Genomic DNA, 23,754 nt, shown 5'->3' on the forward strand with positions numbered 1-23,754 from the left:
CACTCACCCTTAGCAGCAGTAAGCATGGTGGAGGCCAGTTCACACTGCTGAGACTCCAGGTGGCCCAGTGTGAACCAGCGTGGATATCTGCTGGGCACTATGGAGATGCCATGGTGAGGGTGTCCTACATCACCCGAGGGAGCCGTGGACTCCAGCACTGGAAGCCTGCAGCAAACAGGATTATTCTGGGTTAGACACATATAAGACTCTAGTCATTCACATAGCCTATAACAAAACTGATATATATATATGCTTAACACTTTTTTCCATTTATTTTCTATGTCTTTCTATAATCAGTTTACCCAGACATGATTAGCAGAATACTGTGTGCTATTTTCTGCTAGCTCTGATAGCAAGTGATTAGAAATAGCGCTCTATGCTCTGCTACTCCTGCCTGAGTGAACACATTAGATCACACCACCAGCTCAGACTCGCAGAAGGTGCGCAGAGGGAGCAGTGCTATTGATTGTGTATTAGAGAGGACTGTGATGAGCTAGACTCGGATAATGATGCCTCAGTGCAGATATACAGTAATAAGGTCCCATAGAGGCTTTATATGGCTTGAGTCAGAATGGGTAACACATAGTGTGGAGATTCAGTCTAATGTGAGGTGAAAACAATGCACACATTTCGAATGAACATGAAAAACATGACCGAGAAGAATGTTTTGCAAGTTGCTACATGAAGGTGTGACTTATACATATAAAGGTTTTATTTCCAGTTTTGATGTTCACTATGGTTTAAAATAGTACTGTTTAGGTTGTTTTTTTTGTAAATAAATCAACTTTAATTCAGAAATAATGCATTAATTTGCTCTAAACTGACACTTTTCAACCTTGATGATAATAGGAGCAGCAAATCAGCATATTAGAATGATTTCTAAAGGACCATGTGACACTGCGCAGAGTAATGGCTGCTGAAAATTCAGCTTCAACATCGCAGTAATAAATGACATTTTACAATTTATTAAAATAGATAAGTTATTTGAAATCGTGATAATATTTCACTATAATAAATGTTTAACTGTATGTTTTATCAAACATATACAGCCTTGGTGAGCATAAGAGACTTTAAAACCATAAAAAAATATTTGAAAGAGGACGTTTGTGTGTGGCATTACAAAGGAAAAAATAAATATAAACGACATTATTTATAACAGCCATTTGCTACTTGCTAGTAAGTTGCAGGCGTTTTAGGGAGAGGGACATTTTCATCCTAGACAGAATCGAGACGACATCCTGTTTTGGTCTGTTTTCCCACATTAGAAAGAAAGTGAATTTTGCAAACAATTAGGATATTAGCATATATAAACCCTATAGTTAATACACATGGACTTTGGATGGAGAGAAATAGAGTCTCACCTCATTGCACGAAGGCCCAGTTTGTATGCTAGGTCTGTGTCGTGTGGCAGGAGGGCGGTGAAGAGGTATTTGGCAAACGTGTGCATGGGAACGCTCTCTCTGTGGATGACCTCCCCCAGACCACTGAAGGGACCACCTGGACATACAGAGAGAGAGAACAGCACATCAGAACTGCGCTGTCCATCATATTAGATCGCAGGCTTGATAGACAGGAGGCTGGTGAGTCAGTGAGGGCACACGCAGCAAGTGGGGAGAGAGAAATCTGAGTGGAGCGTATCGCTGGGACGGCTGGGGAGGACGATGAGAAGGCAAACAGGCGGCTAGGCCTCATGGGCTTTGACAGAGTCTGTCCTCCCTAGTAGCAGCGCAGATGTCTGCTCTAAGGTTACACCGCGTGTCAGTGGGAGGCTCAGATGCAGGGTGGCCTGTTTTGGGGAAGGGAGTTGGGGACACTGCAGAGGCCAGCCTGCGGATCTTTTTACAGGCATAGCACTCCATCTCTCTCTCTCCATCTCTCTCTCGCTCTCTCTCTCTCTCTCTCTCTCTCACACACACACACACACACACACAAACATATATATATATCCAGGCTAGAGATAGAGGAGGAAAAGATAAAAGTAGACAGCGATCCACATGGGGAAAAAAGGCTGTGGGAAAAGCTAAAGAACAGTAAGGGGAGGAAACAGCTCCACACAGAGAGGATAGGGCCTACAGGGTGATGACAAGAGCAAAAGGTTCTAAAGTAGACGTAATATTAAGAACAATGAGTTAGTACCTTCTAAAAGGAGGATGGCTTGTTTGCGGAGTGTTTGCACTAAAACGTCATCCAGCTCCATCTCTTGCAGCTTGGCCACGATCTGCTCCTCGTTCCGACACACCTTGTCCTGGGCGTACAGGCCCTCGGGCATTAGCCGCTGCTGCCCCATACCCATCAGCGCCACCTCTAGCGCCAGCGCCAGGTACGACTCCCCTCCATCTGGACATCCCCACACCGGCACATGCTGGTACACTGGAGGCTTGGGCTCCCCTGAATCTATTTGGACACAAAGTGGTGTTTGTCAATGTCACTTTACAGCTAGTTGTGCAATAAAGAAATTCTAGGAAATAAGGCAAGTACATATAGACTACTATTCAAAAGTTGGGGGAAGGTATGATTTTTAAATTGTTAAAATGAAAGAAGTCCCTTACGCTCACTAAGGCTGTATTTATATGATCAAAATGTACAGTAAAATGGATATTGAGAAATATTACATCTTGACTACATTTTCACTTACTACAAAGAAAAGTTTAATTTCATATTTTATTTATTTTAAAATTTAGTTTTTATTTTAAACTTTTTCAGCCTCCAGTGTCACATGATTCTTTAGAATTAATTTTAATATGCTGATTTGGTGGTCAAGTAACATTCCTTAACGTTGAAAAATGAGCTGCTTAATATTTTTGATACTTTTTTCGGGATTCTTTGATTAATAGTGGGTTCAAAAGAACAGCATTTATTTGAAATGTTGGTAACAATTAAAAATAAGTAATAAAGATTTGCTGTTACTACTTTTAATCGATTTAATGCATCCTTGTTGAAAAAAGAAAAAAAAAATCTGTTACTGACCCCAATCTTAGATAACATATAAAAAAAGACCACAGACTAAGCCATCTGTATCAGTGTCTAAGGATATCTGTACCAAAACTGAAAAAAACACCATCTGTTTGGTAAGAATTTAGACCCTCATCACCAGCTCACTTAAATCCCCCTGGCAATTCTGTTTGTACAGTGGGCAACTGAAAGGGATCAATGGGTTCACCGCCATCTTGCTGCACTGGAAAACAACATCTCTATTGGTGTCTCACAATCATCCCACACAAAACAATTTGACCAAGTTACGGTGCACTATCCAGTGCTCTGGTTTACAGTAAACCACATAAGTAGTAAAACAGAGGAATTAGAGGGATCATTGTTTTGGCTTTCCACACTGCTGCCACCGCTGCTACAGCTGCTGTTGCTGGTCCTGCTAAGCTAAGATCCTGACCTTCGGATGGTCTGATTGGATAAAACCAAGAGTCCGCCCCCATCCCAGCACATGCCAGATGTTTCCAACTGTGCAACAGAGTCAAACAAAGAGCTATCCTCTCTAGCACACATACAAACAAACATACAGTGTAATGCACAAGAGGCGCACACACAAGCCAACACGACCGATGCAGCGCCGTGGCTAAAAGGGGAGCACTACGACGGAACAAGCGCACAGATATGCACAAACTCTCCCAAGTCACAGTACCATTTGCCAGTATTATTCAGGCAAACAATGCCTCTCTGTGGGTTCCTCACTACAGGAATACAATAGCCAACACTTTCCATTGGCCTGAGCTGGGAGGGATGTATGGAATGCAAAGCTGATTGATTTTATACGTTTTACACCACTGAGTGGGCAGAATGACCTTTCTGATACAATAGCACCCCTTTAACACTGCTCAGAAAAGGAGGGCAATTGTAAAGAGCGAGGAGATGGGGCTCCAGCAGACTGAATGAAGCTCTCAAAGACACAGGCCAGTTGCTGAGTGAGGAACCAAATAATGCCCAAGGCGTCTCTCTCTCTCTGAGAGTCGTAAAAGGACAGAAGCCCAATGACAGCCTATAATTGTATACCTCCGGTATCCATGGTATTGTCTTCCTCCACTCGACACGTCTCCGTGAGGGTGGCGAAAAGGCAGCCAACTGGGTCGAGGGGATGGCCCACCCAGCCCTCCAGATTGGTGGTGTTGGTCATTCCCCTCTGCAGCAGCTCTGAGGACACAACGGGAGATATTTACTTGTATTAGGAACATATGCATCAATATGTAAATACCTAAATTATTCTATGAAACAAGCACTCTCTTTAATTTTAAAAGCACACATGGCTGTTCATAAAATTTCTGTTCACAAATTAAGAGTAACTGTAGTTTTCTTATAATGTCTACACATACACGTAGAAATGGTCACTATCGCAAAAGATAAAGCTTCTGGTTAACAATAATGAATTCGTCTTGAGCATTTGAAGCAAGGCTGTATGTTATGCAAAGCAGATCCGTGTGTTACCTTTCTTCTGATGCTTGTATATGTCTAATTGCCGTTGCTGCTGGAGCCGGAGGGTGTTGATTATAGCAACAGCCAGTCGCAAGGCTTCTCTGGGGTAACCATGCGAACGCAGAGCATCCACCCTGGCGCATGCTGTAGGCACGTGATCTGGAACGAGTCACGTGATACAGTATAAACATGGTGGGGTTCTTTTAAGATGGGATGGTTTCAATATCAGACAAAAATTGTGATGGAAGCTCATGCAGAAGTGAAATCAGATCGATTACAACACACAGCAGGAAGTGTTTTACTGAGAGTGACATTTCCTCTCAGACTTAAGGTCCAGTTACACCAAGAAGGAGAACTAAGTGATAACCATAACATTCTGTTTATTTTGAAAGGGTTAGTTCACCCTAAAATGAAAATTCTATCATTAATTACTCAGCCTCATGTTGTTCCAAACCGGTAAGATCTTCGGAACACAAATTAAAATATTTTTGATCAAATCCGAGAGCTCTCTGACCCTCCGTAGACAACAGTACAACTGCAGTGTTCCCAGATCCACAAATGTAGCAAGGACATCAGTAAAATAGTCCATGTGACATCACTGGTTCAACCACAATTTTGTAATTTTTCAGCATAAAAGCGCTGTCTACTGAAGGAAAACAACAATGATTTACTCTGATTACATTCTGGGGTACTCTCCAAAATGGTGGTTTAATTATGTTATTATTGTTTTCTTTGCGCATGATGTCATGATGTCACATGGACTATTTTACTGATGTCCTTGCTACATTTGTGGATCTGGGAACACTGCAGTTGCACTACTGTCTACGGAGGGTCAGAGAGCTTTAAGATTTGATCAAAAATATCTTAATTTCTGTTCTAAAGATGAATGAAGGTCTTACAGGTTTGGAACGAAATGTAATTAATGACAGAATTTAAATTTTTGGGTGAACTAACCCTTTAAGTGCATGCTGCCGGTAAGTCATCTGTTGATTTAAATGTTCAAGTACATGTCGATTCTAAATGGCTGTCAATGTTTTTATTGCTCTTCAGCTGGAAAAGAAATTGCAATGACATCCGTACTGTATCCGTAGTATTATAGCTGTAGTATGGACTTCCCTATTCTCATATAATTAGAGTGATTATTAAAACTTTATAGTGGCGTGAACATGTCTTTATTGTTCAGAGTTTGCTGTAGGAAAAACTTGCATTGACTGGCTGCTCTGAACAGAATCAGCATGGACAAACATAGCTTGAAATCCCGGAGAAATATGCAAATACATACCTAGCCACAGTGGCAGGCCCTGGGGGTTGAAGAGCAGGCTCTCTCCCTCTCTCTGGTAGGCCGGAGACATGTAGAAGTCACTACTGATGATTCTCTGCAAGTGACTATCCTGCCAGTGCAGGTCACAGGCCTCCATTGCTCTCGTGAACACCGTTCTTCTAGGCCGGGCCAGTGAGTCTACGCAGAGTAAAACATAGTTATGTGAGCCCCAGACACTGAGATAAGTGGATCATTTCAGGTCTGGATCAACTGATCGGAGGCTTACCCTGAGCCAGGTTGCTCTGTGGCAGAGCGTTGGTGATGTTGGGCAGCTCACTGCCGTAATTGCCATCCTCTAGAGGGCAGATGTCCATGTCTCCCCATTTCTTCAGCTGTCTCAGCCAGCAGCTCTTCTCTTCACTTTTACAGTGCGGGTTCAGCACGATACACACCCACAACGCACCTGCAAACCCACAGAGCAGAGTCGTCTTTATAGCTGAAGTGTGGCTTATGAATGATCAAGGGAGAAATTAGAAAGGTAAAATGAGCATAAAAGGGTAAAAAAAGGAGATTTTAGGTTGCAACTTTTCCCATTTTTATACACTTTTTAACTGGTTTAGCTTTGAACACAGCTTTTGATTTGCTCCTAAATGTGAAATGTAAAATCGGCGCATTTAATAGATGAGGCTCCAGTCCGTCAATGTCAAACACTGGCACAGGGGAGCATATGAAATTCGGCAGGTGTAGGGTTGTCTGGTGGGCTCGTGTAACTGGCGATGTCTTTTTGTATCTAGGTAACAGATGGCTGGCCTGCGTCTTTTTCCATTGCTGTCATGTACACGCAGCCCTGATTGGCCAAATTGCTGAGCTCCGGCCAATCAGCGTAGCTGTCAACTAAAACACTGAACTGTCTTGCACATTTATTAGACGCTCCGGTCACAGTGACTGCTCTTGCAAAATCAGAATGCACGGTCAACTTGGCAGGTGCGCCTTGTTTACAGCTACAACCATTTCGAAGGAAAAGGAAGCCAGAGACGCAGCTCTCAAATGAGCCTCTTCAGGATGTGCTCTCATCAACCTCTTTAAATGGCCAGATCAATAGGAGGCAGCTTTAAAGCTCATTGATCCTGGCCCTTTCATGCTATCTCGATAGAGGTGGGCGGCCGGTCCTCTGCATGTGCCGCAGACTAAGTCAGTCGTGCGCTGATCCACTTGTCCTGACTGAACTGCTGCAGGTCAGACGGTGCAAATGCACGAATGTGCTTAAGGCTAAGGATATTGAACCAAGGAGCAAAAGAGTAAGTACTAATGATTAAGGTTTACAGAAGAGGGATGAGGATGTATACGAAATACGAGACTGGGCTAATTGTGCTACGCTGTTCAAAACATGTGATTTGGCCTTGTAGGACACTTTCCTGGATCGTCATGTGTTGTTGATAAAGGAACCGCATTATATTAAACATCCATAGGCCAAACCTTCTATCTAAACCCTAAAATCTCTGATTGGTTGATGTTCCAGAATGTTGTTCCAGGACAAACAAGGATGATGACTGAGAAACATGCCACACGTGTTAAGAAAAAGCTCACCCAGCTCATCCCAGAGTTGACGGCATTTGTCGGTCATGCCTGTGCCTTGTTGTCGCCACAGAGATAGACGTGGGTCAGCCATGAACTGCTCCGTGATGAGCGTTAGCATCCGCGCCCCGTTTGAGTCGCGCATCCTCAGCATTTCCCTCACCTGCACAAAAATCCTGGTTTAACCTCAGGCATCACATGCCGGACTAACACACACCTGTATCTAACAAAAATCAGCATAATATTTTGAAGTACATACAGCATCTTATACAGTGAAAACAGCACAAGTGTTTTAGCTGAAAGGACTGCAAGATCGAGAAGCTTGTGTATGTGTTTGAGCACTATATTCAGCATCAATATTCAAGGCTGTAGTGCAGTTCTTCAAATCTTCAGATAACAGACAGGTAAAGCAATGAACTGCACTGGCTATTGAAAATAAGAGGCAGCTTGACATTTAATTAAAATACATTGATTTAAATGGGCCTCCTAGGATTTTATGGGCCCATAATTCACCATAATAGCACATTTCGCACTGAGCATTTCACACACACATAGACATAGAAAGTGACAGTGTCTCACCTTGGCAAACATGGAGTTGAGCTGCTTGCCTGAGCCATAGTATCCTCCCTGAGAGAGGAACTGCTTGACCTGTTCCCTCACTTGCTCCTCGTCCAGGTGCCAGCAGTTCTCATCATCAATACTGGCCCCTGCTGTGGGATCCGGGGCCCCTGGGAGAGAAATACACCCGGTTAACTTTGGATACTTTCAGCAATAACATATATCATTTATCAGTAAAATAAAAAACAGAGTAAAGCTTGGGTTAAAAACTTATCCAAATAAATAACATCCAGAAAAAAAATCTGCTTGTACACATTAACACTTTGAAAAACAACAGTTCCTGAACCTGCTTAATGTAAACCAAAGCCAAAATCAATATCACCACTTCCTTTTGGCAGAATACCCTTTTAAAAAATGATAATACCACCGAGGTGAGTCAAATCATAGCTATCAAAGTTTGATTCTTAAAAGATTGCTTCCCATTGCCACTGTGATTTGCAATAGAAAAAAGGGTAGAAAAGCCAAATGCATTAGAGACAATCACTTTATCTGAGGAAGGTCTTACTGTATTTCCAATATGTCGATGCACTTTAGGTTTACAACCCCCCACATTCCAGAACAAAACACATCAGCACATTCAGCCCTATTGAATTCCACTTAAAGACACCATGAAGCTGCTTCATATACAGACTGCACAGTGAGTTGATCGGCCTATTGGCCCCCTTTGGGTCCCCCTGTGGGTATTAAACATATATAAACGCTATATATGGAAGCGGAACGGTTGATTTTGCTTGGCTTGCACGTTTCCCTGTCCTTGGCATGTGTTATATGATCAGGAGATCTATCTTGAGTTAGAGATTAGCTCTTAAAAGGCTTGGGTGGACTTAGGGGAGCAATAATAACTTTCATAGCGTAGATTATCATCAGTATGTGACAAAAGCATTGCTGTTATATACTACGCACATATCTACAATGTACAGGGTATCTATGGAGCCAACTATGCTGGACATAAAGTGCTTTGAAATAAGAGTGCTTGTTGTACTGCTTTAGATTGTGGTAGAATGTAACCCTGTTCAGCATAATAGTAAATTATTAGTGTACTTAATGGCTTTATAATGGCTGCAATGGGTTAGTGAGGTGCAAACTGCTATAAACAGAAGGTGCGGTGTGTCCTTGTATAAGCAGGCTTCCAGAATAGGTGTCCTTTTGCACTTTTGAACAAACGTCTTGGCAGAGGTTAACACATTCTGCACATTCCGGATTCAAAGTGTAGACACTGATTAAACATTGATAAGGGGCTTCTGCCTGACCCCTTCATTCCTATTTAAAACAAGGTCAGAGGGCTAGAGGATGGACTTCCTGGTTTCAGAAGCTCCTTGGTTAAACGATCAGGAAGAGGTGGCATTTATTTTTGCACAATGTGTTGAATAAAGCTTTCAAATGGGGGGGTAACTCTATGGAACATTTGCTTGTGGAAAAGGAATAGTTGTCATGTGACTCTTCATTTATGTTGCTCACCATGTACTTGGTTGATCTCAGAGTTGGAGGACAGGATTTCATCTGCCAGTTTTTGGGCGGTGGGCAGCACTTCCGTGTGGTGGGCTGTGATAAGGTACTGCACCAACTTTTGCAGCTGGTCTCTGTTCATCTGAAAGAGTGTCTCTGAGATGGGCAGCCGCAGTTTGACTTGCTCGGGTTTGCGGATGCGGTATAAGGACAGCGCCACAACGTGCGCGCAATAGAAGATGTCTCGGTTGCCACAGCCGCATGTTACTGATGTGATCTTACAGCGGTCGAAGCTGATGGCCACCTTATGTGTCATCTCTGGCTCGGATTGTGTTGCCGGCTCTGTGACTGTGCCACTGAGGTGAAAACCTGCATAGGAAGAAGCGGAGAGAAAAAGCTGAAGTTAATAATGACATTTGATGTAGTTTGAGTAGCATATGTCTTTCATGAACGTAAATTGATCTGGAGGTTGCAAGTCAAGATTGGTAACAAGGAATGGCTAAAGGCAAATTAGGCTGCTACCAAATCCACATCTGATTGTTTGACTGTAAAAGAGACTAGTTTGGTAGCTAGTGGTTACCAAACCGCAAGATATGCGAGATGCTATCCAACTGCTGAGTGCTACCTCCAAATCCTAGGAGATCATGCTACAGTAGAGCCCTATAGGAAATTGGCCCTTATAATGTCATAAAACAATCCATAACTTTACTTAAATTTCCCAAAATATATGAAGATACCAGTCTAAAGCCTTTTTTGGAGATTAAATTAGATGATTATTTGGTGTGAAACGTTCTAGAGAACCAAAGAACTAAAAGCATGAAAGAAGAAAGACTGTACGCATGTCTTTGTCGCCAATAGGATTGCTCATTCTTCACGATGACTCTTAAATTATTAATAATGGAAGCCAAAGGAAGGGGGTGGGGGGACTAGAATTACTGTATCACTCTAAACCATTGCAATAGAGCCATTCATCATAATGCCCAGGAAACTACATGGGCTCAGAGATCATTTGAATCTCAAATCTCTATGCACGCTTACAAGTGACAGAATCAGGATCCCATGTATCCTTGCAGAGTCAACAGCTGAAATGATTCAAGAAACAGGCTGTCGACAGGAACAGGCAGGGCAAGTATCATTCGTTACCACCCCATATGCCCAGAAATGTGTCCAGCTGACGCATAAAGCCTCCGTGACCAGAACACACTGCACCAGAGCTAGAAGGTGTCTGTACATGCGCCCACCTATATACACACACACATGTGCAGGGAACAGACAACCGCACACATCACAATTATTTCTAGGGTTCGGCTGGTGCGACAGGGATGGCTCATAAGCATGAGCAAAGCCGGCTGTTCCCTTGCCAAATCCCACAAAAGGCTTTTCCAGACGAGTTCTTCTGAGAAGTCGGCCCCCTCCTCAGCCCCGAGATTTTGGAGAAAAGAAATCCGACGTCCAATTTACTGCCAAACCCTTTCAGGCACAGCCAACACAACAGAGCCATCTGATTAAGGGGAGTTTATGGTGATGTCTGTTTTCATTTTGATAAAAGACAGAAAAGGAGAGGGAGTGCCCCTATGTGTTGCAAATTACTTTTGGCACAATGCGGAGCTCGAAGTGAATTTGGTTAAAGAGACAAATGTCCACAGGAGTGTGTAAGAAGGGAGTCCATTTATAAGGTTCATTTTTCTTTTAAGAACTACGGCAAGAATGATCAAACTGTGTGTTTTCATCAAGCCGCAACTGATATTTCTTTATGAAGCTAGCGCAGTTCTGAGGCATCGATTGCAAACGTGCTATAAGACTGATCCGGTTTGCAAAACATGACATATAGGGATTTATGGTAAACGTGTTAGGCCAAATGCACGTTTGCAAGGCAAACAATGGGTCGTCTTACCTACCACAACATATGCAAAGACATATGAAGTGTTTTACATTTTAAAAATGCCCCAGGCAATGAGGGCGCCTTCATGTGAACCTTTACATTATCAGATCATGCATTATCATGGACCACAAAAACTACAGTTGAGACTAAACAGGCCTGAATTTGAACTGGCTACCACCATCAGTTTGCTTGATCTTTCCAACAGCAGAGTCACATTAGTCACATGAAGGACACATCCCACCCAGTATCAAATGGAGCCAAGCAAGCCTCCCTACAATGATAATGTTTAACGGTAATGGTAGCTGAAATAAGTGCATTTCCCAACTGCTTTTAAGAGGAGTCATTGTGCTGTCCTGTGCTGTCCGAGTCCACTCCTCCTGTGTCATCCTTTATCAGATACAGAATCAGCTTTTGCAGAGGGATGACTTGGGGCTTTTATGTTCATAAAAAGGAGTAGGAGACAGAAAAACAGGGAAATATAAAACAAGGATGATGACTGAGAAAGAGAGAATAATAGTCTCATTCATATCCACAGTACAAACAGTCACAGACTGATTTTTTTGTTTAAACATTTTAATAGTACCAATAATACTAATAACAACATAGCCTTAGTAAGCACAGCTAATACAAAATGTGCTGATCAGTGACAGTGGATTTCTGAACGACACGTGTTAGGTTTGGCCATGATGGGCATCTATGACGTGGTCCGTCGGTGAGGTTATGGAAGAGCAGATGAGCCCATAGGCTCATGTGACAGGGGTTACATTGGAGAGAGCACGCATCTGCTACTGATGGACATGAAGAGCCCTCCTTGTCTTTTTATTCTCTCTCTCATATCGCTAGCTCAACTAACCCCCCCCCCCTCTCCACCAGGCCTTTTGTTGCTCAGATGCAGCACTGAATGCTGCTCCACCATGCTCTCCACAACTGCTCTTTTCAGGCTAACCTCCATCATGGTGTGAGCATAGATCGGACCCTCCCCCCACTTTTAGAGGCTTTTCGATCATTTTCTACCTGGGTGAGAGGAAAAGGGATGGATAGAGAAAAAAATGAACTGTGCTGGGAAATTGAGCGAGGATGGATGTCCTAAGCAGATGGAGTGCTGTTGTCAGTCAAAATGAGCCATGCAACGTCATACAGAAGAAATAATGACACTGCTGTAGTTAATATCAAGTCATTCTGACCACACAAAGAAACCCTTGAGCATGTCTGCTGTGTCCACTCCGCACCAGGCACAACAGATGATTTCATAATTTTTCAGAGGCCTGCTAAATTGTACAGAAGGTTTAAGCTCCATTCACACCAAGAACAATAACTTTAACCATTACTATATTAGCGTTAGAGTTGTGATGGTGAGGAAATTCCCCCATTGGTTAATTGATGTGTAACAACACCGATAATACTGGTATCGCAGTGGTGTGGGGTGGGGGGGTTCCCTCTTTTTCCCGCATTCGTTTACTTTTAAATAGCTTGATAAAGCCAGTGCGCATATTACTTTCACTTTAAAATTAGTGGCAATTCGGAATCAATTCAAGCAACAACAAAATACAATGTCAAACTCACTATCATATATCATAGAACTTTTATTAACAAAAAATTAAATACACTATGCTATAGGCTATGCTTAATATAAACAACGATAATAACAAATAACTTGAACAAAGAATAAATAGGTTTAAAAAAATGAAAATCAGCAAACACTGTTGAACCAAATAAATAAGAAACGTAGAATGTCTATTAGCAAAGCTAATAAGAAAGCTTGGAGGCATGACATACACCTTGATGTCAAATAAAATAAATAAAATGACACAAAGTTTAAATAAAATAAAAATCTGCAAACACTGTGGAACCAATTAAATAAGAAACAAATGTTTAAAAAAAACCTTCCAAAATCACCTTAGATAAACGGCAGAAGTCAACAGGCTTTTTATAAAAAATGGGCAATGCCACAACTGGTGTTTTGGCTTAACACCGGTATCACCGCCAACTACTGCAGCAAGACTAATTAGCGCCCATACCAACACACGGTAAAACAATCTGTTTATTAAGTGTGTGCTACAGTTATGTTGTCTGTTGCTTTAAATGCTCATTCGTTAACGTCAGGTGGATTCTGACTGGCTGTCAATGTTCTTCTGTGAAGTTACTGGTATAGTTAAGATGTAGATATTGCTATTCTCACAGAATTTAAATGATTATTATAAGAAGCAAGAGTTTTTTTAAGCCATATCTCCACCAAAGTTGACTTTAAATAGCAATAACAGAATAGCATAAAAAAGCAATTACAAACAATAGCCAAACTCTTAGCAACGTGAATTTTAATCTGCCAGCAAAGGAAACTAGGTGAGTGACAAAGTAGAAGAAACTAGAACATCAAACCAAAATCTAACGGCAGAAAAAGTGCTAAAAACAGATGTGCTTCCTTTGCTCACGCATGAGATGCAAACAAAAAACATAACTTCAAATGGATGTTCTTACACATTTAGACAATAAAATTGAGTTTGGGTAAAGTATGCAAGTGCCCCATCTCTGGGAAAGGGTTGCGACTAGACTATTTTCTCTCAGGAAACTACCCCAATTGGTCCGCCTCTAATCGTGGCGCCAAGCTTCGTGGCATCATCATGACACAACAGAGTCGGCCGGCCACATTACAATTCTCTGTGTATGTGTAACAGTCATAATTAATCCGCTGGCGATGCCCGCTAATGCACGCTCATCCAGTCTAGGCTTTCGGAGTCATTTTAGCCACTGAGCTCCAATGGCCATCTGTTTGGGATGGAGGCGTATTGGGGGAGCTCACACCGCTGCAATGGCCACTGATCAGGGAACAGGAGAGGAGTCCCCTTTTTTCATTCATTTACTCGTAGCCTCACTCTATCCACGCCATCTGCCACCCCTCGGACACGCCCACTTGAGTGCTTTTTGGCCAATCACAGCCAAGTCCCCACACACTCTTAAACCATTAACCTCTAATCAGCCGTGGAGGCCAAACGGGGTCCTGTACGGCAGGCACCGGGCCAACGCCACATGCACTAGAGCCCCTCACCCCTCCATCTTCCATCTGTCCCAGCAGCAATGTGGTTAACACCGCATCAGCATCCTAGCTCCCCCCACCCATATATCTGCACACAACAGACATACATATGCACAGGCACATACATACAGAGCATGCACAGGGGCTTCTATCTGCCCTGATAAAGGCTTGATTGATTCATTTGTGATGTCCCTCAAACAGCAGCCCCCAGAGTCATTTGTCACGATCACACATAATTGATTTCTGATCCACTGAATTGTGAAGCTCGAGAAAGAGGCACGCGGGGTTCAATCAGCATCCCTTTCAGCAGGCTAGCACCGAGCAGCAGGTCTGACATCCATGGAAATAGCAGATAAGACCCGGAGAGGAGTATGTGGTCTCCATTAGACCGAGCCGTGTGCATTGTGAGTGAATTGAAGGTGGGGAAATTAAAGCTGGACTAATCATACAGCGCCGGGTAGTTCAAAACCAACAATTTAGCATCTGATGCAAACTAGGCCTGGCTGAAGAGCCTTTATTCTCTGATAATTCACCCGGCAAAGGCTGAAAACAAGCCAGAGAGGCGGATGAATTTGAAGGCGAACGGGGCAAAAAGGAGGAGATGAATCGCACTTTTAGACAGGCCGTAAGCGCAACCAGATGTCCTGCTTGAGATAAAAGCAGATGTACTTGAAGTGAAACCGTGCGGTGTGGAAAGAGAGGCGGGGATATCCTTTCATTGTTATTTCGGTTCACGGTTTTCTTCTATTGCATCTAAAGAGGCAAGCCGAATATGCATACGTTTTTTATTCGCCTGCTCAATAGGGAAAGCATGCTTCTCCAAAACAGTGTGTGGTACGCCGAGCGCACAACATTGTAATTCTTGAGCTCTTCTTGTCTTTGTGCAGCTGCTATAAAAGAAAGCAAATATGCCTCACGAACACGTGATGCACAAAAGAACGACGCTCAAAGACAACGTTGCATTTTCTTTTGCTAGATGGATTGAAAAGATGATCAAACAATGCCTGTCTCATGCAAAACAAGCCATTAAATTAAACTACAGTCAGTATCAAGTGTCATCCAGACACTGTGCATGAATAGAAAGCAGAGTTCTGGTATTGTTTTGTGGGCAGTCTGCATGTATAAGACAATCTGACAGCTATGAAAGGTCACCGGCCTGCACATTCCCTGATCACTGATAGATTGTTTGTGAACAGCCAACCACCATCAGTTCTTGTGCATCAGCATGTGCCCTCCAAGACTTTCTGCGGCACTTTGGCCTTTTACCGCTCATTTCCCTAAATGCAGACTTGGTTGTGTTTAATATGCGAACATGTACAAACCATCTGCTGGCCTGCAATTGACAAGCTGCAGTCTGCAGGACACAATGGCTCTTTTGAGCTCTCTCTCACACTAGAAGTATAGCCTATAGCACTGATAGATAATGCTTTAAGAAGCTTATATTTCATGACTCTTCCAAAAAAAAAAAAAAATCCCCAATCAATACTAGAAAAGGAAAGAAAACCGATTGACAGAGGAAATGGCTTTGTGCGTAACTCGTGCAGGCCTCACTACGTCAACTCTTTTCTGCTCTCCCACGGCATTCCATCTTAAACCGTTTCCTATGAGGAGGTATGACTTCAGTTTGCCCTGCAGCTGTAAAACCAGTATCAGATCAAAAAAAATAATAATAATAAATTCTGAGGACCAATAAGCTCACATCTGTTGTGTGCTTAGTGTTTTCATCTACAAAGTAAGAAAATGTCAATATGTACTCAGGGCTTGTCCCAGCAGCAATACCTCGCCTGCATTTCCTTCCTGTACTGCTGCCTTCTAAACTGTACTATTCTTCCCTCTCTCTCTCATATAAAGCAGGGGTGCACTGATATTTCAGACAAAAATGTGAACAGAAATCTTTAACACACAATAGCAGAACAAACAAAAAAAAATTGCAAAACCATTTCATATTTGGGTTTCCTAGTTGTACAAGTCCCTATACTTTGAAGTGATCACTCTCTTGGTTTAGCATGTTAATAAAGAATGTTTTTCCCATGTGGGCCCATTTAGTGCATCATCTCATCTAATACATGAGAAGACTGTCTCTCATTTAAGAGGACAAAGAAACTGTTACTTAACAACCTGACAACTTTCCTGAAAACAACCTGCATATTCCTAACAAGATTTATAGTGATTTTATAAGCCAAAACTCCTTTGTTACAACAATTTTAGTTAATAATAAAAGAATTCCACAATACCTTTTAAAAAGTTGTAGATGCTATTTGTAAGGCTGCCTGAATGATGAACAAGTGAAAAGTTAAACTATAATACTACCAAGTGAAACTACAGTGATAGTAACAGAATTTGTTTCATTGTTCCAAACAAAGTAAGAGTTAAATTAGCATTTAAGGCTTTACAAATTTTGGTTTCAGCCAAGAATGATCATTTCAATGCACTGCTAATAAAGAGACTTTAATTGTGCCGAGAAAACACAACCATATTATCTTTTGAGTTTTCCATTAAATAGTCTGAAAACTCCACTTCCAATCAGCCCCTCCCTACAATTTCCTGCATCAAACCAAACTAAGCATCTGGACAAGGACAAAAAACAAAGGAAGGGGGAATGCAAACAGAACGGAATCGTTCCTAACAAGCCCTTCGAGCTTATCTTTTGCATGCATTACGATGATGAGACCCTGAAGGTGTGCATAGCTAAGGAATCAGCTGAGGCAGCGATGGCAGCATCTCTAATTACAAACGCTCCTCCTCCAATTATTTCCCCACCTCCTTCTTAAACTGCCCATTGTCTGCAGCCTTCCTCCCTCCGTCTCTCTCAGGAGTGCCTTTTGAGCTGGCATGCACCCGTTAGCCCTGCGCTGTGTTCCCCTCAGCACTCTTAATCTGGCCCTGACCTGCTTTATTCCTCCTGCACCGGCTGCCCACTGGGCCTCTGATTCACAGGCTCCCTTTGTTGTCGATGGGTCTGTCTAGGCCTCAGGCTGGGGCCTGGCCTGCCATTGTTGCCCACAAAGAGCCAGCAGTGGTTAGCAGGCGTCAGCTTGGAAGCAGGGTCCTGTGCGACCACCGCTGCTGGGAGATTGCCGGCCCAGACTGAGAGGAGAGGAGGAGGACAGGAACAGACAGATAGGAGATAGAGGAATGTAGAGTAGGGACACTGATGCCAGCACAAACTCCAGCACCCAAGAGGCCAGGGGTGCAATGGTGTTCTCGCAAAGTGAGACAATGTAAGTGCAGAATGGTTGACCCTGGTGCATTGTGACGATACTTTTTCCAGTTTGGGGACAAATGTTCAACATTAGAGAAAAGGCTAAAATTAAACATTTCGCATGCAATGTTTTGTGCACTAAAAATACCACATAAATTATTTTAATTAAATAATAGCCATAGTAAAATATTAATTTAATAAATATATTTAAATAAAGATTTATCACATTCTTTACTAAAGCAAGTTGATCAAGACAGAGGTGCTCCTAATGCATTAAGTTCAGTAGTGACTGAATATATCACATCACATTAAACTTATTTTTTAGTTCAGGTGTGCATTTATACTATCATATTAAAATAAAAAGACTGAGCAAGGCAGGGACTGCTGACCACCTCCTTAATAAGCCCTCATTTAGGAAAAACTGTTATATTCATCCCAAATAAGTAAAACAGCTCATTTCAGACTGGGCTTTTCATTGACATTCACATGCGCTAGCATTCAGAATAATAGGAAATGCTCTGAAAACAATAAAACACAATGCACTTTAGCTGGGCTCTGTGTACAAAGAAAAGGCCTATTGCCAGATACCCATTCATTAAAACAGCCCTGAAGCTCTCAAAAGAGCAGCTCACCAATGGCAACCTCTCTACGGCAAGCCAGGAGACACAAACGGTTGGGGTACTAACAGTTCCACAGAATAAGGTTAAATACGTTGTATATTCTCAATGCAGACAAACAACTATACATAGATGATAAATCTAAAATAAAATTCTAAAAGCATTTCAACACCTTTGTATTTTCACCAAAGGTTTGACAATGCACAATTGCACTTCATTCAGGCTTTGTGTGACTGGACACTGACACAAGTGATTTAAAAACAGCCTTTAGCTGCTTTTAGCTGGAACATCTGAGTAGCTTTTCGACTGTTAGGATCTGTCCTACAATGGCAGCTTGATTACTAAGTATGGCTCCTTTTCTTGAGAGTGTCAAAAAAGGAAAAGGCCATCTGAAAGGCACTTAAACACAAATTATGTAGATTTAAGCACTGCTTTTAGTAACCAAGGACAGCTGCATGAATATTCATAAATCGCCCTCTGTTCCTGTTGGAGAGGGCAACCAAAGAAAGGTCTCTGTGAGAAAGCTGGCCAATAAGGTACTTGTGGTCTCTCAAGAAGTTTGCCAAACTCTGCAGACGTGCCCTACTGTTCAAAAACACAACAGCAAATGTCAGAATGCACTGAGAATTCAAAGCACGTATATAGACGTTCAGCATTGTTGAATGAGAATAAAACTATCATGATGCAGTATCTACATGCGCAGGCAACAATTACAGCTCGCACAACACAGCGTTTGTCACCTTGCTCTTTTGCCAAGGTCGTTGCCATTGCATACCTACTCAGGCCAATGACAAAACATTGTGCGACTCTGGCTGAATGCAGAGTGCAGTAAAACAAAGGGCTTTGCTTGTGCCAGCTGGACCCTTCGAAACTTGGCACCTCAATGGGCAAGCTGGAAAAACCCACCTTACCAGGTAGAGGCAGGGCCTCTGTAAGCCCTGAACATCCATCAACTCCAGAGCAAAGAAACACAAGTGTAGTTTGCAGGAAAAAAAACATCTCCCTCTCATTCAAATTGTGAATGTGATGGATAAACAGGATGGAGACAGCTGGCACCTTTCTCTGGCAGTATTCTATTGGAAAGTGAAGGGTGTTTCTTCACCGCCTGAGATTAGAGGACCCAGCAGGATCTGGCAGACCTTTAGACGAACCGTGGGCACTCTAGCAATAACAAACAAAAAAACATACACTCCTAAACCAAAGCATTCTGGCCCTTTCTCCTGACCGCTATGAGGGAGGATGAAATTCTGTACACCCCACTCAAAAATGCCACTCTTTGGGGTTTCCTATTGCTCGCATTCTCACGCTACCACAGAGTTTTGTATGTTGGTGTACAATCCATAATGGTTTTTGTACACAAGTATAGATATCTTTCCTGAGTGTAAGTAAAGTGGAAACCCAGTTGTGAAAGGTTCTTTTATCCCATGAGGTAAGCTGAGCAGGTGCTGCCCAACCAGAGGATCTGTTCAGACGGATCTCCGATAGAAAGCTTATGAAATGGAAGCCCAGAAGCACATCCCATTGCCAGATTAAATGTCCGTCTTTTCTCAAAATAACTGCTTTGCGGATGTGAGTATTTGCAAAGAAAATCAACAATGATAGAACATAAAAGAGTTGAAGGAGGAGGAGATGATAGTTTTATCGACCTGCTCAGGAAGAAAGATTGGAACTGAAGCAGTCAATCCAGCAATGCGGCTCATACAAACGGGGGTCCTGTGTCAGCAGGAGGCATCTGCCAAGGCCCGGTGGAATCAGGCAGGGGGTGAGGGGAGGCAGGACACCCCATCTAGGGCCACGCGCCAAACATAATGACCCACACACACTGGCACAGCACTGGGTGGCAACAGGAGGGTTTTAGTGTGCGTGTAAGGCAGAGGAGGGGTATCCAGTGGAATGCGTTACTTGAATTCCACGGGCACGCTGCCTCCTTTACGGCAGCCACAAAGAGTGGAGTGTGTGGACTTCACAGAGCCTGAGGGACAGCGGGAGGAGGGAGGGAGAAAGACATCAATGGAGAAAACTGGGCACAGAGCCAAACTCCAGTATTACAATAGAGGAGGGAGTAAAGTAAAAAAACGAGAGTAGGGAGCTGAGGGAGGAGATGTAGGAACCAGGCCTGATGTCTCTTCCAGAGGTGATGGCAATTCTATTACCAGAGTGTGGATAGAGGTCCGATGAGACTCTGTAGTGGATGAGACACCATGCTCAGATCATATAATATCTACTTGAGCCTAAGAAACAGTGAACATTGAGATAACTGGTAGAATCATGAAATATTAGGTGCTAGAATGAATGAACCCAATCGAGATGGTTTAGGGGTGAGCTGGACCGCAGACAGAAGGCAAAAGAGCCAACAAGTGCTAAACATCTCTCGGGGAACTCCTTCAAGACTGTTGGAAGACCATTTCAGGTGACTACCTTTGAAGCTCATCAAGAGAATACCAAGAGTGTGCAAAGCAGTAATCAAAGCAAAAGGTGGCTACTTGTCAGTTGTTTCACACTTTTTTGTTATGTATATAATTCCACATGTGTTAATTAATAGTTTTGATGCCTTCAGTGTGAATCTACAATTTTCATAGTCATGAAAATAAAGAAAACTCTTTGAATGAGAAGGTTTGTCCAAACTTTTGGTCTGTACTGTATATGTACCGTATTATCAATTTTCAGTTTTTAATCTGTAAGTTATCATGTAACAGAAGTTGCAGCAGATCTTTTCTTCCACAAATGACAAACATCCCTGAGAAACTTGGTTCTTTTCAAATTGAAACGTGAATTTATCATGTAACAGCAATAACATGAAAATGATTATCAGCTTATCATATCAGCCAGATTGAATAAATGGAGTGCATCACTAATATTCACATATTTTCGTGAAGGAACATCTTAGGAGCTTCCTCCTTACCTGGAGTTGGAAGCATCATCAGATATTTGATATCAAACTGGCACTTAAATATAAGAATGTGACACCAATATCAGTCGATATTCCTCAACAAACCAGTACAACCAGCAATGCTACATCTACAGCTTCCCCTCTCCCAAGTGCTGATCCAGGTGTACAAAAATAAGCCCTTCCAAGCACTTCCCATCGTAGCTGCAGAATAAGACAAAAATAGAGTGTTACAGATGATCCTGCCAAGTCGGCTGCAACAGACAAGGCTGGGAGCAGGTGCCGGAGAGCTAGTAGTACGAGGTTCCTCTATGTCCCCTCTCCGTCAGGGCTTTATTTGCATGACCTCAGAGGTAAGTGGACCGAACAGCCTCAAAACCTCATAAAGCAAGGCAGCTCCCTAGATCTTCCCAACTGCCGCAGTGCTGAGAGAGACTAGATCGGCATGTTCAGAAAACGCGGTGACAGCCAAATGCTCAAATCCAGGTGTGCATGGTCTATGAAATTTGCACAGCTACAGCCTAAAACACTAAAAACTACATTAACAAAGCAAAAGCCTTGTACTGATGCAAAACCTCAGCACTCTATCCCAACATGCACCACTCCATTGTGTTTGACATGTACAAGCAAAGTCCCATCTGTGCTGTAGCTGAGGTGTTCAACACAGCTCATTACTCTCGCTCGATCTTGCTTGTATTATGCGGACAGCACATGAGTTATGACCATGACACTGGACTCTGGACCTAAGGGTCACGGGGATGAATCTTCATTGGGCTGCTTTTTCGTGTCCTTGAGACTAGGCTTCAATGTTTCAGAAAGGGAGCCTATAGATTTTCATTGTGAGTGCTTCGTTTAATCAGCTACATTTACAAGTTTAAGCAAGCATAGCTCCTTCAACCATTTCTTAACTTGGATTCTTTTAGCAATGTTCCTCATAAATTACGTTTGGGCTAATCCTGTTATATACGCCCTAACAATAAAGGGAATGCATGACAAGCCGGTTTTGTGCTCTGAAGGAAGCTTAAAGTAATAAGGAAACAGTACGGGGCGGGCATAGCAGGGATACAGGCAATGAAACTGTCACTGTAGCATGGTCTGATGTGGTTTGTCTTAGCAGTATGAGTGGGGGTCCTCATTTGAGCGTCTCTTTCTTTAAAGTTGCCCCAGGGAAAGAGGAAGGTTTTAATCAGTGCATGAAGGCAGATCCATCAGATATGCTAATCAGAGATCTTACCTGAACAAATACCCTCAAGAGCGGTCTCATCCATCTTAATTGGGGGAGGGCTTGTTAATAATGCAAGGAAGGAGGCTTGGAAAAGAAATATTAATGGAAGGATGGGGGAGGCCTGTCTTTTTCTGTCTAAATCAGCACAGACTGGGGAAAATTCAAACAACATTTCTCAATCAAGAAAGAAAGGCAAATCTTTTGAGCATCTCAGGGCACTTGTCAATGTCTCACTGATGCTGTTCTGTTACACATTAGAACAACAGGTTCTATGGAGCACTAGACTGACCAAAACACAGTGTCGTGCTAAAACCAAAATTTCATGAATTTGGTACCAACATGGGGTCATTTTAGTACCATAGCAAAAACAGCTGGAACTATTTATCCATCCATTTAAAATGGAAAAATATCTAAGATTTTATATAATATATAAAAATATATGATTACTGTTATCTATTTTTCTATTGTTTTCTAGTATATCTATTGTTATCTTTATTTTTCATGTTGGTTTTTCATGATGTTTTTAATGAAGGGTTTATATAAAAGATCAAGTGTAAAAAACAGCATTAAAAATATAACTAATTCAAACTGTGAATGGGTTATACAGAAATAAATGTACGTCAAAGGGAAGCTAAAGCTACAAATGGTAAATGGCTCACATTAAATTTTTACATTATTTTGTCTAAATTAATTTCAATAAAATAAATAAATTAATAAAGTGAATTTAGGTATTATACATTATACTGTACAATATGAAAATGGATATTAATTTTCCAAGGTAAATATTATACATTTTGGGCCCTGTGTCTCACCTGGTTGCCTGTTGATGGCAACATTAACCAAAGTTGCCCGGCAGCATTGCTCAAAAGGTTGCCCCATGTATTATCAGCCTAACAGTGTTAAGTTATTACATGCTGATGACACAGGTAATCTAGATCTAAATGTAAAAAATGGGAAAGAAATGAACCTGCTTTACAAAAACTCTTATTGTAGGGTAATGGCCAGTATGGTACAATTACATTGTGCATCCCCAGAATGCAAAAGATATATTTTGAGGAAATGAAAAGAGCAGGTCAAGTCTGAAATCAAGCGGGAATACATATTCTCTGACCACTTAAACTCTAGTGTTTAGGTGCCCTTATGCTACAGATTATAGGACTTACTCAAAATAACCCGAGAAGTGCTCTTCAGTTCCAATATTAAAATAAAGCATGCTGTATTAGAGAATGACATGACAATGACATCTATAAGCAGATGCACACATGCATCTGCATCACTTTCATCTGGACATCACATTGGAATACATTATTTCATGACTGAAACAAACTGCATGCTTTGAAGTTTAACCGAAAGACGAAAGTGTGTTGCACAAAGAGGCTTCTAGGTTTACAACTGGGGGAATTGTGAGGCAGCCGTCCATTGTGGTGATCTATAGACTTCAAAGCCAGGGTGGGTTTATGACACATGCACACACTATTTGAATCGGCTAAACTTTGAGAGACTGTGGCACCCGAGGGAGGGGAGGGAAACCCCTTCAACTCCAGCCATGCTGAAACAGTGAAATAATGCAGGAACTACATGAAAGGGATAA

The 23,754-nt window shown here is 42.2% G+C and overlaps 1 protein-coding gene across 1 annotated transcript in view; it reads right to left on the reverse strand.

Moving 5' to 3' along the window:
- zswim5 (zinc finger, SWIM-type containing 5) overlaps positions 1-23,754 on the reverse strand; it is a 41,587-nt gene that overhangs the window by 4,554 nt on the left and 13,279 nt on the right. The window contains exons 2-11 of the mRNA XM_059501838.1: positions 9,332-9,688; positions 7,835-7,983; positions 7,268-7,418; positions 5,967-6,143; positions 5,702-5,878; positions 4,432-4,578; positions 4,003-4,140; positions 2,137-2,394; positions 1,362-1,497; positions 8-165 (exon numbers count right to left, since the gene is read on the reverse strand). Of these exons, the coding sequence (XP_059357821.1) occupies positions 8-165; positions 1,362-1,497; positions 2,137-2,394; positions 4,003-4,140; positions 4,432-4,578; positions 5,702-5,878; positions 5,967-6,143; positions 7,268-7,418; positions 7,835-7,983; positions 9,332-9,688 (1,848 nt within the window). The remainder of the gene's footprint in view (positions 1-7; positions 166-1,361; positions 1,498-2,136; positions 2,395-4,002; positions 4,141-4,431; positions 4,579-5,701; positions 5,879-5,966; positions 6,144-7,267; positions 7,419-7,834; positions 7,984-9,331; positions 9,689-23,754) is intronic.

Source organism: Carassius carassius, chromosome 20 (assembly GCF_963082965.1).
Source record: "Carassius carassius chromosome 20, fCarCar2.1, whole genome shotgun sequence".
NCBI lineage: Eukaryota > Metazoa > Chordata > Actinopteri > Cypriniformes > Cyprinidae > Carassius > Carassius carassius.